At 41.1% G+C, this 16,061-nt stretch overlaps 1 protein-coding gene across 2 annotated transcripts; it reads left to right on the top strand.

Moving 5' to 3' along the window:
• The first annotated feature begins 35 nt into the window (after nt 1–35).
• Nucleotides 36–15,911, top strand: acox1.L (acyl-CoA oxidase 1, palmitoyl L homeolog). 2 transcript variants are annotated; one of them, XM_018234636.2, is made up of 14 exons: nt 36–169; nt 1,218–1,377; nt 6,891–7,051; nt 8,660–8,767; nt 9,344–9,463; nt 9,558–9,673; nt 9,757–9,926; nt 10,293–10,455; nt 11,606–11,796; nt 12,589–12,768; nt 12,863–12,968; nt 13,168–13,311; nt 14,082–14,288; nt 14,923–15,911. In XM_018234636.2, exons 1-14 carry the CDS (start codon nt 61–63, stop codon nt 14,971–14,973), a joined length of 1,986 nt encoding a protein of 661 aa, XP_018090125.1. In that variant the 5' UTR covers nt 36–60; the 3' UTR covers nt 14,974–15,911.
• Nucleotides 15,912–16,061: the final 150 nt, after the last annotated feature.

The raw sequence follows: 16,061 nt of genomic DNA, 5'->3' as shown, positions 1-16,061 counted from the left end.
GGCTGTCACTAGAGAGGCCGAAGGTCTGAGTTCCTTTATTCCAGCCGGAGAGACAAGAGAATGAACCCGGACTTGAGCAGGGAAAGGGCCGCCGCCTCCTTCAACCCCGAGACCATCACCTACATCCTGGATGGCAGCCCCGAGAGGACCCACAGGAGGAGAGAAATTGGTGGGTAGAGGGGTCACACTGGGGGTTTCATTGGGAGGAGGGGAAGTTCTGGGGGGATAGCAGGGCAATCACTAGGAAATGGGGCAATCCTGGGGTTATCACTAGGAGAAGGGACATGTTTTGGGGTATCTCTAAAGATAGGGACAGGTTTTGGGCTATCTCTAAAGATAAAGACAGGTTTAAGGTATCTATAAAGATAGGGACAGGTTTTGGGGTATCATTAAAGATAGAGACAGGTTTTGGGGTATCTAAAGATAGGGACAGGTTTTGGGGTATCTCTAAAGATAGGGAAAGGTTTTGGGGTATCTCTAAAGATAGGGACAGGTTTTGGGGTATCATTAAAGATAGAGACAGGTTTAAGGTATCTCTAAAGATAGGGACAGGTTTAAAGGTATCTCTAAAGATAGGGACAGGTTTTAGGGTATATCTAAAGATAAAGACAGGTTTTGGAGTATCATTAAAGATAGAGACAGGTTTAAGGTATCTCTAAAGATAGGGACAGGTTTAAAGGTATCTCTAAAGATAGGGACAGGTTTTAGGGTATATCTAAAGATAAAGACAGGTTTTGGAGTATCATTAAAGATAGAGACAGGTTTTGGGGTATCATTAAAGATAGAGACAGGTTTTGGGGTATCATTAAAGATAGAGACAGGTTTTGGGGGTATCATTAAAGATAGAGATAGGTTTTATGGTATCGGTAGGAACAATGGCAGTTCTGGGGGAATACCAATAGGGATTGTACTGCATGTGTCCATAGGATGGGGCAGTTCTGGGATAGCACTACATATATGGCCAGTACTTGGGGTATAATTATGAATAGGGGCAAAACTCGTATAAAGTAACGTATAAATAGGAGCAGTACAGAAGCCATAACCTGGAATAGGAACAGTGTCCCAAAGGGCATCAAAGAGGGTCAATGCCAAGCGCAGGCTCTTGAAAAGAAAGATGTGGGGCAAATCCTAACCCTATCAAGTGTTATCCAATTGGGCATTGCCAGTAAAGTAATATTGGGCCGTCCTTTCCACTTTCTTCAATTTACCATTTATAGAGGGTCTGGTTCTCAATGACCCCGGCTTCCAGCATGAAGACCCCAATTTCCTGTCTCGCAGTGAGCGTTATGAATTGGCCATCAAGAAGAGTGCCCTGATGGTTCAGAAGATGAGGGAACATGGCATCTCCGACCCAGAGGAAATCTACTGGTTCAAAAGGTATGTGGTGAGGCTGTGCTGAGATAAAATACTAATTATTTGTGCCCCCTAGTCAAGGAAAATTTTTGGTGAGGGTTATGAGTTTGAGAATTACAAATTTCATTTAATTCCTTTTTACCCTGTTCATTCTGAAACAGCTTTTTTTTATTTGTAGTAGTTTAAAGGGATTCTGTCGTGATTTTTATGGTGTCGTGATTTTATTTCTAAATTACACTGTTTACACTGCAAATAATTCACTTTACCATATAAAATTAAATTCCCGAGCCAATAATTTTCTTTTTAGTTGTAATATTGGTGTGTAGGCAGACATCTCAGGTCATTGCCTGGTCATGTGCTTTCAGAAAGAGACAGTGCTGCACTATGGAACTGCTTTCTGCCAGGCTATTGTTTCTCCTAGCTATACAAATGTGTAACCAGTATGTGCAATATTTTAAATATTTTGAATGAGCTTACCGCTATGCACGGTGAGCCCGGGTGCACACGCCCCAGACCTTCAGCAAAGGGAGCAAACACCAGGAGGCTGGCACAAGCCTGGACCCACACAATAGCAGCCTATGACTAAGTGTCCCTGGTAGACACGAAACGCGTCAGGCCTTGGTTCTTAATTATGGAGAATAAAATGTAAGCTTTTTAACCTTTTACAATCTGACTCCGATCTTACTATTGTGTGGGTCCAGGCTTGTGCCAGCCTCCTTTGATGTCTGCTGTTGTTTGTACTGAAGGAATCACAGTGGGACATGGGTTTTTTCTATTGAGTGCTGTTCTTCCAGGTAGCTGTTATCTGGTTACCTTCCCATTGTTCTGCTGCTGGGGAGGGGGTGATATCATTCCTACTTGCAGTGCAGCAGCAAGGGCAGAGACACACGCGAAGATTCAAAGAGAGTGTCTCTACCCTACAGAGTGACTGAAGTATATCAGAGCACAAGTCACATGACTGGGGGCACATGGGAAATTACAATATGTCTAGCCGCATGTCAGTTTGCTCAGATTTCAGTGCAGAGTTCTGCTGGAGCAGCACTATTAACTGATGCGTTTGGAAAAAAAACATATTTTCCTATGACAGTATCCCTTTTAAGGTGCTATGTCTCCCTCTCTACTACCTGGTTAAATTATAATAAAGAAATAAACATTTGAAGGCAATTAGGGAATAGAGTACACCATATAGTAATTATGAGGATATTTTATGTCACTGAGGAGTGGCCTGTTCTGTGACTTGTATGTAGGGTTGCCATCTGGCCGGTATTTTACTGGCCTGGCCGGTAAAAATGATGGTTCATCCCAATGTTATTAATAGTGAAAAAATATAAATATATAGAAAGGCCGGTATTTTTTTCCAGAAAAGGTGGCAACCCTACCTGTATGTAAGCATTGGCTTTTGGCCTCTTACCTTTATATGGTCACAAAACTCCTCAGTGACTTCTAATATCCTTATCATTTATAGTAGGGATACATTATGGTTTATAATACATGAGTGATACTCAGAGTTCCCTGTATAACTCAGCCTGCAGCCTTGTGCCTTTATATGGTCACATAACCCCTAAGTGACTTCTAATATCCTTATAATTTACAGTAGGGGGTACATTATCCCTTATAATGCATGAGTGATACTCAGAGTTCCCTGTGTAACTCAGCCTGCAGCCTTGTGTCTTTATATGGTCACAACTCACAGTGACTTATAATATCTTTATAATTTACAGTAGGGGGTACATTACACCTTTTATGTTGTACTCATGATGTAGTATTCCTCGAGATAGCTCATATAATCTAATGACCTCTGACCTACTCGTTGGTGACTCCTAATAACCTTATATTTTATGGTAGAAGGGAACTTTATCCCATAATCAATGGTAAACAGTGCGTTCAGTTTAATCATTTTCCACATGCGCCTGTGAATAGAATTGGCCGGGGTATAATGTGCAATGCATTGCTTAAACTCCAACAGAATAAACTATGCATTCCTGAAACTATCTAATCTGTACCAAAGATAAAGCGAAATAAACTGATTAATATCTGGAGTCTTAACAAATCATTAGTGCACTTTACCCTTTCCTCATGGGTGGTTGGCCAGGAGCATACAGGGTGTTTTTGGAGTCATAACTCCCTCTCATGGCCGTGTGTACATTTATTCATGTGATTTGGTTAAGGTAAATATTAGTTAGTTTGGGGCTAAGCAAGGCATGTTAAGACAGGAAGGCTGCCTGTGATTGGCTGCATGCAAATGGAGTCATATGCAGCCCATAACATGCATGGTTCACTGTGCTATCCTGTGGAAGACAATGCTTACTGAGCACTTAAGGGGATACTGTCATGGGAAAAACATTTTTTTTCAAAATGAATCAGTTAATAGTGCTGCACCAGCAGAATTCTGCACTGAAATCCATTTCTCAAAAGAGCAAACAGATTTTTTTATATTCAATTTTGAAATCTGACATGGGGTTAGACATATTGTCAATTTCCCAGCTGCCCCAAGTCATGTGACTTGTGCTCTGATAAACTTCAATCACTCTTTACTGATGTACTGCAAGTTAGAGTGATATCACCCCCTCCCTTTTTCCCCCCAGCAGCCAAACAAAAGAACAATGGGAAGGTAACCAGATAACAGCTCCCTAACACAAGATAACAGCTGCCTGGTAGATCTAAGAACAACACTCAATAGTAAAAACCCATGTCCCACTGAGACACATTCAGTTACATTGAGAAGGGAAAAACAGCAGCCTGCCAGAAAGCATTTCTCTCCTAAAGTCCAGGCACAAGTCACATGACTGGGGGCAGCTGGGAAATTGACAAAATGTCTAGCCTCATGTCAGATTTCAAAATTGAATGTAAAAAAATTTGTTTGCTCTTTTGAGAAATGGATTTCAGTGCAGAATTCTGCTGGAGTAGCACTATTAACTGATGCGTTTTGAAAAAAAACATATTTTCCGATGACAGGATCCCTTTAAGGCCTTATTTACTAAGCATAAGACAAAGTGCAAAAAAAGTGTGCAAACCACTTGCACCCTGCCCTAGAGATCTTTGCGTCTGTCCTATGAATACCGCACTGCCTGCATTCTGCAGCTCCCCTACTCACACTCTCACTTTTGCATCATTCATATGGGCAAGTGAGGCAGGTTGATAGGTGCATTGTGTTAAGGAACCCTCTCCTTATCCCCTGTCCTATAACAGGTGGTATGTTCAGGGCAGTATTACAACCGCCCTCACTGTGCTCTGCATGTCCCGGCTTCACGTGCAGGGTGCTGCAAGTGCTTTGAGAATGGAGCTGAAGGGTGCAATTTTGCACCTCTTGGTGCTCCTGCACTTGTGGCAGGTGCATAAGTAAATGTCTCTTCTGCTAGCAACCAATTAATGCACCAGGGAAATATTACTGCATATCGTTTGCCTACAGAAGATGTACCGCACATCACTTTACACTATGCCCAGAGACGGCATCCTTAGAGATCTCTGTTGTTATAATATAATATCAATAAGCCAGTGATTGATAGACCATCATTTGCATTCTTCCCATTGCACATGTTGTCACAAGTCCCTGCCCAGCCCGTCTGTAGTGTCACGTACCATGAGTATGTGGGAGGGGTAAAACCATAGTGACCCTTGTACATGATTCTTCATGCATGCACTAGCACCCAGAAACCTTGGACTTTTCCTCCCTGAGCTTCCCCCCCCAGCGTTCCATTTTACAGACATATTAAGCTTCACAGAGAACGTGTGTTTATGTAACAGTTCCTTTACTTTGTATAGCACTTGCGCCATTCAGTAATTCTAAACCTAAAATGGAATCTACACTCAAGATTGTTTGTTATTGATATTGCAGTAACTATCTGCCTCTTTAGATTCTCTGCATTGGTTCTGACTCCTGAAGCAATGTAGCAGAAGCCAGCTGATTAACAGACCTGGATGAGAACTGAATTCAACTACATTGTTTCAAGAGGCATAACCAGCAGTGCAGAAAGGGACATGTATTCTGCCTTTAACTGTCATTACATTTACAAACGACTTTTAAAAGCAAAACTTTAATGAAAATTACATTGGAAAGTTGATTCCTAACACATTACCCTTGAAATCTCGCTTCAAGGGCAAATAACCCCTCTATTTAAAAATTATAAGTTTAAGGAAAACTACTTTATTCATAAGTAGGCCGGTTTTCAGGTAAGGCACAGACAAGGCAAACAAACTGGTGATGTTGCAAGAATGGCATGCATGCAGAGAAATGCAACATGCACCTAGGGTTGCCACCTTTTCTGGAAAAAATACCGGCCTTCTTATATATTTATCTTTTTTCCCTATTAATAACATTGGGATCAACCATTATTTTTACCTGCACCACTTATCTGCATTTGGCACTGTATTTGTATCACACCAGTAGTGAATTATAATGTGTTTTAATACCTTACCCTCCACCCCCTGGTTAAAGTGTGTGAGGCAAGCAATGGGCTGCTGGCATATAGTGTCCCGTTCTGATTTTAACAGGAACGTTTGACTGTTTCTCTATAAACAAGATATCAATAACTTTTCCATGTACAGGTGTCTCCTGCCTCTCCCCAACACCCCATATTTCTACTTACTACAGGGAGCAGCTTCTTGAATCATATTGTGCTTGGAGACAGGACAGTGTTCGGATTAGGGTTGCCACCTTTTCTGGAAAAAATACCGGCCTTTCTATATATTTATCTTTTTTCCCTATTAATAACATTGGGATCAGCCATCATCAATACCGGCCAGGTGGCAACCCTAGTTCTGATAGGCTGGAGGACAAAAGTAAACAGTGTCACAGCCTATCAGAACATTGACTGCCCCATAGCATGACAGGGAAGGCCCTTTCCTGTTTCAGCACAATAATGCCCCATGCACAAAGGTTCGTACAGAATGGGTTTGCTGATAGGAGTAGAAGAAACTGCCTTGGCTGCACAGAGCCCTGACCTCAACCCAAGTGAATCCCTGTGGGATGAATTGGAACCCCACGACCCAGGCCAGATTTCCCAACATCAATGGCCAACCTCACTAATACTCTTGAGGCCGAATGGAAGCAAATCCCACCAACAATCTTCCAACATATAGTGGGAACCTTCCCAGACGTTAAGGGCAGGCCCGGACTGGCAATCTGTGGGTTCTGGCAAATGCCAGAGGGGCTGCTATAAGGTGCCATAGAAAGTCAGTATTTAGTGAGCTGGTGGGGGCTGATTGGGCCTCTGTGTACCTGAAATGCCAGGGCCTATTTTAATTCTCAGTCCGGACCTGGTTAAGGGGCTGTTATAGCAGCAAGGGAGGGGCAACTTCATATTTTTACCTTGGTTTGGGAATTACATGTTTGACTGACGGTATCTGGATTCTTTTGGCCATATAGTGTAGCTGCGGTAAGACAAAAAGTGTATTTTTAAAAAATAACATGGTAAAAGTGGGTAATGCCATAACATGCTTGCAGCAATTTCTCTGTATACTAACCTATAGCAGCCAGTCTTAGAGCTCATTGGTGCCCCTTCATTTGACATTCTGACCATTCTGTCTCTCCTATGTAGAACCTGCCTTGGCTCTCAAACTGACCCCCTGGGCTTACACTTCAGTATGTTCAGCAACATGTTAGCCCATCAATTGACGGATTTGCAGAAGCAGAAATGGTTGCCCCTTGCCAGTCGTCTGCATGCCATTGGCACCTATGCCCAGACCGAGTTGGGGCACGGTTAGTCTGGGCCAGGGGATGGGTGGCAATGCCAGAGAGACCTAACAGATGCCAATAAGCAACCTACATTCATTCTCAATAGGAAGTTATAGGGATGCAGTGAACACAAATATTTGGAGTGGCGTTATTCTTTATCTTCTTTCTTTGGCCAAATACAAAACCAAATTTGAACTCTAATTTGCATATTTATTTAAGAAAAATAACAAACAATTTCATCTGATAGAAAAGTGGTCTCAGAAATGTTTAGCCTCACCCTAAGCCCAATAGCAATCCTGAGGCAATGTTGCTCCGACAGAGGTACCTAATGGTGGGAGACCAGCAGTTAGTTTTAGAGAATAAAACTGGTGCCAGGTAGGTTTTTAAAGCCAAACTGACACATTTGTGTTAAAATCTAGAATGTGTCAGAATTAGGCATTGTCCAAGTGGGAGCTGTCATACTGTTCCTAGTGAGAGCAATCTTTTAAATCTCACTAGATTCCAGGGACAAAAGACTGAATTCCCAATGATGAGTTTGGCTTCACAAATTCTTCCATTTTGGCTCTTGCATACTAGAGCTTCCCAGTCATGCCTTTTCTTTGCCTGTTGGGAATTGGGATGTATTGACTGGGGTGTGCATGTGTAATTATTTGCCTGCTGTTACCTCACCACATTCAAATCAAGTGCACTTAAATTAATCCTTTTTTTTTCTTCTTCTTTTCTTTCTCCTGGTGAAATCTCCTCCCTCACATTTCACTCCTGTTATACAATCATCTATCATGACTTCCCTCTTGCCTCCTTTATTTACTACTACAAACTTCATTTGCTTATCCTTCTTAATGCTCTTCTCTTTTCTTGCTCTATGTTACCTTATATTTTTCATTTGCTAAAAACATGTTACCCAATCTCTACTTTTTCCCCTTCATCCCTCTTGTGTGTGCCATAATCCCTCACTTTTCTTCTTTCCATAAACCTCTCCATTTCCCTACATGTTCCTTCCTTTCATTTCCATTGCTGTTTTCTCCATTCCTCCTGTGTTTCCGGTATGCCTTCTTTTCTCCATTGCCCTTCCTATGCTCTGCCATTCCGTTTCCTCTTCCTCTGCAGTTTTGTTCACCGGGGCCGCCCAGAGCCCCTAGATCTTCATCTGGGCATGTTCTTGCCCACGCTATTGAACCAGGCTACACCCGAGCAGCAGGAGCGTCTCTTCATGCCTGCCTGGAACCTGGAGATCATTGGGACCTATGCTCAAACTGAGATGGGACATGGTAACCACATTCCTCACCTTAGCTTTGTACATCCTCTGTTGAACCTGTCCTGTACAAGCTTCTCGGACTGGGAAAAATAATACAAAACGTATTACTGTTTGGCATATATTTAGGTCTCTCTGGCCGGGCTTTGTTTCTTCTCTTTCTGTGTTAGGGGTTGTCAAGCTTCAGTGCTCCAGATGCTCCAAATCTACAACTCCCAGTATAGCCACATCAGCTGACCTGTTAAATAGGTTCTGAGAGTTGTATTTCTACAACATCTGAATAGCCTAAGGTTGCCTATCCCTTATTTTGCTAATGTGGAGGGTTAGTTCCTGCTGTTGCTGGCTTCATCAACTGATTTTGAGTTCATCATTCAATCTAGGAACCCACCTCCGAGGGCTGGAGACCACAGCTACATATGATCCATCCACCCAGGAGTTCATCCTCAACAGCCCAACTGTCTCTTCTATCAAATGGTGGCCTGGAGGATGTAAGAACATTGGGATATGTTATCTGCATTGACCATGCCCACGACGTAGGCCACACACCTACCGATTATAGCATATGAAACCAAGTTTTATATTACAATATTCAGTATGTGTACAGCAGCCCACTGATCCTAATAGATAACTATGGGCTATGAATATTGGTTTATTTGGAGATAATCATGCTGGAAAATCTTATCTGCTGATATATCATATTTGTCAGTGTATGGTACATTGGCAGATGAGAGAGAAGAGGAGCTGCATCTAGCGGTTACTATTGTTTGAGCTGTCTGTCCAAACAATAAAAAGGCTCCAATGCAGTGTTTGGTCCCTTGAACAATATTCACAGGCTGCTTGGTCGGAAAAACACAAGAATTGGTACATTTATTTTGTTGACCAAAACAATAAGTAATCAGCTGAGGGCAGGAACTGCACAGGAATTTAAATTCTAATTATGATGTAAATAATTTAATTTGTTTGTTAAAAATAACATTTAATTTATACAGTATAATTCACAACTATACTGAAATAGTTGTGCATCTCACCTATTTCGATTTTTAATCTTTTCTTCTCTCACAAAGTGGGAAAAACCTCAAACCACGCTGTAGTGCTGGCACAACTTTACACACAAGGAGAATGTAAAGGGCTTCATGCTTTTATAGTGCCCATCCGCCACATGGGCACCCATGAGCCTCTTCCAGGTGAGTTCTGCTTGGATAACATCCCCAGACTGTTGGCACAGTAATTTTATTGGTCTGACCAAATACTTTTTCCTTGTATCTCACATGGCTGCAGGTGTGATGGTTGGAGACATAGGGCCTAAGTTTGGGTTTGATGAAACAGATAACGGGTTCCTTAAGTTTGACAAGGTTCGGATTCCTCGAGAGTATATGATGATGAAGTACGCCAAGGTGCGCATTCTACAATGAACTATTTAAAGGATCATTATAAGAAATGTGCCAAAAAATGTGACTCCATGTACCTTTTCCTCTAGGTTGAGCCAGATGGAACTTACGTGAAGCCACTCAGTGACAAACTGACCTATGGCACAATGGTGTTCATTCGTTCAATGATTGTAGGAGACTCTGCACGCAGCCTTTCCCGTGCCTGTACCATCGCTGTCCGGTATAGTACCGTGAGGCACCAGTCAGAGATCAGAGCTGGGTAAGTGTCTTTGTTACCTTGGCTGTAGATAAAATAATGTAGAGATGCACTGCAGGGACACATTGAATGCAGAACTTTTGAAACCGGATGCAAATGTTCATATTAATGTTACAGATCGATTTTAAGAAGGTATCTGGCCAAGCTATCTCACCCAACAACAGGGTTGTGTGGAAGGGTGAATGTTTAAATATTAAGTGTAATCCTACTGGTCTGTGACAAGACCTATAAAGAGTTAATACCCTCCTACAAACTTGCTTTTTCACATATTTTCTGTGCATCTCAGTGCTTCTTCTCCTATTTGTCCTATAGGCTTCTTCCCCACTCCTTCCATAATTTATTTTTTTTAATTGCCTTTGTCTTTTGCAGCGAGCCAGAGCCCCAAATCCTAGACTTTCAAACTCAGCAATACAAGTTATTCCCGCTGCTGGCTACAGCATACGCCTTCCAGTTTGTGGGATCCTACATGAACCACACTTATCACAGAATCAGCGCTGAAATCCAAGATGGCAATCTGAATGAACTGCCCGAGGTGAGATGTTAGGGCTGCTCTACTAACACAGATGGAATTTTGCATCAGAGCACTAATGAGTATGGGTTACTGCTCTGCATAAAATTCTACATATCCCATTCTGTGTTGAGATGAAATTGTGGGGGGCTGTCATGTTAGATAAAAACAGGTAGTGTTTCGGGAGCCACATACAAGTCCAGACTGAGGCCTGACCTGCAACTGCCTTATCCACAACCTAAACCCAATGACCACCATTAAAATAGAAGTGCTGTTGCTACAAACCAAAAGTAACATCAGAAGTGGGCGGGGGGTAGAAAAAAAGTAAAAACAAATGTTTAAAGGAGTAAAATATACAGTAGATAACATAAGAAATATAGATGAGACCTGCGACCAACACAGCCGCATTTATACCCGAAAATCCTTCCTGCAAAATGCAGGATACTGCCTTTTTTTTAGCAGGTAACCCTCTTCTACCCGTCTCGCTGTAGGACACTATTTTGAGGTTGGCTCTGCCTCCGCACAGTTGCTAGCATCAGTGACTAGAACTAGATACACCCTAACATGCCAAGCTGAAGAGCCACTAAACCAACAGCTGAATTATTTTTTAAACAGGGGAAGGTCCATTTATCAAAGGTCGAATTTTGAATTCATGTGAATTTTTCTAAATTTAAATATACTCACAATTCGACTGGGAGGGTATTTAAGAAAAAACTTGAATGTCTAATATTCGATTGAGCGGTTCCGACCCGAAAATTTGAATCGTATTCGATTCATACAAATCGAGTTCTCCCGAAAAAAAACCTTGAATGTCAGGAAGGCTAGTAACATCTCCAAATGGCTCAACAGACCTTTGCCATTGACTTGTACATCAGGTTTTAGGTGGCGAATATTCGAATTAGGACTGTTTCCATGGTCGAGGTGTGGATTAGGGGAATTAAAATTTGAATGTGTGAATTTTAAAACTCGAATATTCGAATTTACTATTCAACCCTTGATAAAGATGCCCCTTAATTTTATCTTTTATCATCTCTTTTGTCATATAAGATCACTTTTACAGTATGCTTGCTTTATCTGTAATAATAAGTAAGGTGCCTTGAAATGAGTTCTAACTTCTTTCTGTATTTCTTTCTCCTCTTTTCTTGTGTTGGTCTGCTGTTCTGTCCGCTAACAGCTGCATGCCCTTTCTGCGGGCTTGAAAGCCTTCACAACATGGGTAGCCAACGCAGGTATTGAAGAGTGCAGGATGGCATGTGGCGGACACGGATACTCCCGTTGCAGTGGGATACCTGATATCTATGTGACTTTTACCCCTGCATGCACATATGAGGGTGAAAACACAGTGATGATGCTACAAACTGCAAGGTGAGGAGGAAGAATGAGTGGCCAATGATTGTTGTTTTCTGGTTTATGACCAATTTTGTTTGCCCAGGCAATTTTTTAAACTACAATATTCATGTAATGGAAATATTGCATTTAAGCAATGATTAATTGCAAACTACAAGCATAGCTGCAATAGGAATTTAACTTCTACTTTTTACATAAAATGATAATTCAGCAGGGACATTTAATAGCCTGTACAGAGAGATATCTTACAACTCTGCCAGCATTAGTATTACCATATACTGAGCACCATCTAGTAATGTTGCCTTTTTTACTTGCATTAAATTATTTCCCTAAATTTCTTTATTGTGCTTAAAGGGGTTGTTCACCTTTAAAGTTCAGTTTTAGTATGATGTAGAGTGATTTTATGCAAAAATTTGCAATTGGTTTTCATTTTTTATTATTTGTGTTTTTTTTAGTTATTTAGCTTTTTTATGCAGCAGCTCTCCAGTTTGCAATTTCAGCTATCTGGAGAGCAGCAATCAACCATGCATTGATTTGAATAAAAAACTGCAATATGAATAGAAAAGGCCTGAATAGAAAGATGAGTAATAAAAAGTACCAATAACAATAAACAGCCTTACAGAGCATTTGTTTTTTACATGGAGTCAGTGACCACCATTTAAAAGCTGCAAGAGTGAGTAGAGAAAAGCAAATAATTAAAAAACTAAAAAGTAAATAATGAAGACCAATTAAAAAGTTGCTTCTATAACATACAAAAAATTAACTTAACGGTGAAACACCGCTTTAAAGTCTGTTACCTTTGCTCTCTAGGTTTTTGGTGAAAAGCTACGAAGCTGTTCTTTCTGGGAAACAACTTGATGGAATGGTGTCATACCTCAATGATGTTTCCCAGCACCGTGTACAGCCCCACCCTGTTGCCGGCAGATTCCTTGTCAAGGACATCAATGACATTCAAAATCTGGTGGAGGCCTACAAACAACGAGCTGCTTGGTATGTCCCTATGGTAAGAATGGATGAATTCCACATTTATAGACACACCAACTGATTCCTTTCTTTGTTCTCTTTCTGGCTATTTGTGCTTCAGGTTAGTTGTGGCTGCTGCCAATAGTGTAAACGCCGACTCAAAACGTGGAAAGCGCAAGGAAGACGCATGGAACAAGAACTCTGTAGATCTGGTCCGAGCTTCAGAGGTAAGAATGGGTGAAACTCTGGAGATGAATGTCTCAATACGGCTCATAAAGGAAGATTATTACCAATTATATCTTGCTTTGTAGTGTGCATGAAGCACCACTCTACTCTGCTAATACTGGAATACATGACCCCTATATTATAGCACCACCTTTCAGTGACTTCTCAATCTTGAGATATTTCTTCTCTACTCTGTCCCAGGCCCACTGTCATTATGTGGTTGTGAGACTCTTTGCGGAAAAGTTGTCTGAGGTTCTCGATGTGGCTGCCCATCGTATTCTGAGCTCTCTCTGCCTTTTCTACGCGCTACATGGGATCAGCAAGAACACTGGGGACTTCCTTCAGGTCTGTGTGCCAACGTCATAAGACGACTTTTTGTTTAGTACTTGAGTGTTCTTCCATAAATTTTACCCTGCACTGGAAGCCTGTCTTTTTAATGGAGACCTTTTTCCTTTATTAACTTAAAGGGATACTGTCATGGGAAAAAAAAAATTTTTTCAAAATTAATCAGTTAATAGTGCTGCTTCAGCAGAATTCTGCACTGAAATCCATTTCTCAAAAGAGCAAACGGATTTTTTTTATATTCAATTTTGAAATCTGACACGGGGCTAGACATATTGTCAATTTCCCAGCTGCCCCAAGTCATGTGACTGAAAGAAACAAGATTCAAATAATTTATATAGTGTTATTAAAGTTAATTTTGCTTGACTAATGTGATAAAATTTTGAATAGTATTTTTGGGTGACGGTCCCCTTTAAGAGGCAGTAATATACTACAGCTTGGAAGTCATTTTTTTGTTAATATTAATAATGAGTATTGTACCTTCATTGGCTTTTGTAGAACAGCATTGTCTGCTAAAGGTAAGTCATTAAGTAAGCCGTGTCCTTCTTGGTTAAAGTTTTGATGCCTGAATCAGTCTTGGTATATCCTAAAGCTGGCCATAGATGCAAAGATCCGATTGTTCGTATCCTCGAACGAAATCTTTGCGTCTATGGCCAGCTTAAGGCCCCATGTAGTTGGCACAGCAACTGAAAGAGACAAAGTGAACCATTCTTCTTCTCGATAGGGGTAATTCCAACCAGCAGTTATAGGATGTTGTCTTCTGTTCTCCGTAGGCTGGACTTCTGACCGCTCTTCAGGTAAATCAAGTGCAGCAAAGAGTAAAGGATCTGCTGGCAGTAATCCGTCCTAATGCAGTGGCTTTGGTGGATGCCTTTGATTACTCAGACACACAACTGGGATCTGTTCTGGGCAGATATGACGGTAACGTCTATGAGAATATGTTTGAGTGGGCAAAGAAATCACCGTTGAACAAAACACAGGTGAGCAGAACTGGTTTGAATAGTTATAAATGCATAGTGTGCGGTAAGTTGGGAATCCAGAAACCCTTAACATTAGTATATCAAAGGCTGGGGATTCGGTGTATGTTAAAAACATAGCCTGTTCTGGTGTCTCCGGCTAAATATTGGGAAGGGGTTGTTGACAGTGAGAGCTGTGAACGTGAAAGTGGAATTGTCTCCCTGAATCAGTTGTACAGGCTGATACATTAGATAACTTTAAGAAGGGGTTGGATGGCTTTTTAGCAAGTGAGGGAATACAGGGTTATGGCACATAGCTTATACTACAAGTTGATCCAGGGACTAGTCCGATTGCATCTTTGAGTCAAGAAGGAATTCCCCCCCCCCCCCCCCCCGAGCCAAATTGGAGAGGCTTCAAATGAGGTTTTTGCCTTCCTCTGGATCACCTAGCAGTTAAGCAGGTTATATATAGACTTTTTGAAAAGGTTGAACTTGATGGACGTGTGTCTTTTTTCAACCTAACTAACTATGTTACTATGTAACCTTCGACACAGGGGCCCTTTGCAGCCAAACTGCCCCATATTTGAAAGACCAATTTACATTTAGAGCCTGGAGAGCCCTGTACCTAATAATCTAACTCTTGTCATTGCTTCCACAGGTGCACGAATCCTTCCACAAGTACTTGAAACCACTACAGTCCAAACTATGATCCACCCATCAATTCTGCTGAACCCGAATCTGGAAACACAAAAAGCAGTTCTCTTTTTTTTTTTGATAACCTACCCTCGAAGTAATAAAACTGTTTTCCTAATTTCTGTCAAATTATGTTTATTAACAAGGGGCCAAAGCAATGTGTAGGCAATGTAATCCTACATTAACAGAGATCTTATCAACCTTTTGGCACAGCCAGTTGTTGCTCTAGGTCGGAGATGACGACATAGCTAGTACAGTCCTGCCGACCTGTAGAAACTAAAGGCATACACACCCTTTATAAGATCAGCATTGTTTGTATAGTGGTTAATAAACAAAAGTAGGAGCAATGACCCATCTAACCAGCAGAGGTGCCTCCCTAATAATGTTAAAAGGAAGTGAAGATCCAACTTACAATAAACCTTTAAGAATTATGTAGTCAATGATATAATAAGATTAGTCTGGGTCTAGAATTTGAGCTGTTTCCCTGTTTCTTTGCCAGGCTCACTGAATTGAGCAACAAGAAATGATCAGTAAAATAAGGACAGAAGTGCTAAAGAGAAATATAAGCAATACACAGTTATAACAACATCTGACGCACATCCACCTGCTTTTTGGGTTACCAGCTACACTTCCCTAGAAACCAAATGACTAAGTTTTGCTTCGAATTGATGCAAAATAGAAAAGCATATAAAAGACTTAGCTCCACAGTGGATAAGAATACATTTGTCAATACACTCAATGTTAATCTAAAGGAGCGCTTGCTCCGGACTACATGGCCAGAAATTAAGGGAATATTTGATTTATGCACTGGACGGTGTTCGCTGTAATGTTTCCATGTTGTCTTTTGATGGATGTCAGAGACGGTGTTATCTTGGGGATAAAGAGAGACAAGTTTAAAAATGTAATTAATCTGTTAATTTTTATGTAAAGATTATAATAAAGCCCTGAAATTTCTTGCCCTGCCTTCTGTCTCTTTATTACTGTTACACAATGTGCACGGCCGTATTGAGAGGTTTGGTAAATGAGGTTCTGCCACTGATGTAGACTGCTGAACAGCACACAACAGATTCACATATATAAAATATTATATCAGCTACTCTATGA

The sequence above is a fragment of the Xenopus laevis genome, chromosome 9_10L (genome assembly GCF_017654675.1).
Source record: "Xenopus laevis strain J_2021 chromosome 9_10L, Xenopus_laevis_v10.1, whole genome shotgun sequence".
NCBI classification, from domain to species: domain Eukaryota; kingdom Metazoa; phylum Chordata; class Amphibia; order Anura; family Pipidae; genus Xenopus; species Xenopus laevis.
Note: the sequence above shows the minus strand (reverse complement) of the source record. Positions and strands in the feature narration are given on the sequence as shown.

Bases quoted from the DNA above. Each gene is read 5' to 3' on its own strand.
- acox1.L (XM_018234636.2), top strand. From the start codon at position 61: ATGAACCCGGACTTGAGCAGGGAAAGGGCCGCCGCCTCCTTCAACCCC. The intron at 1,378-6,890 runs GTATGTGGTGAG...TCTCCTATGTAG, and splicing joins GAAATCTACTGGTTCAAAAG to AACCTGCCTTGGCTCTCAAA. The intron at 7,052-8,659 runs GTTAGTCTGGGC...CATTCAATCTAG, and splicing joins CCAGACCGAGTTGGGGCACG to GAACCCACCTCCGAGGGCTG.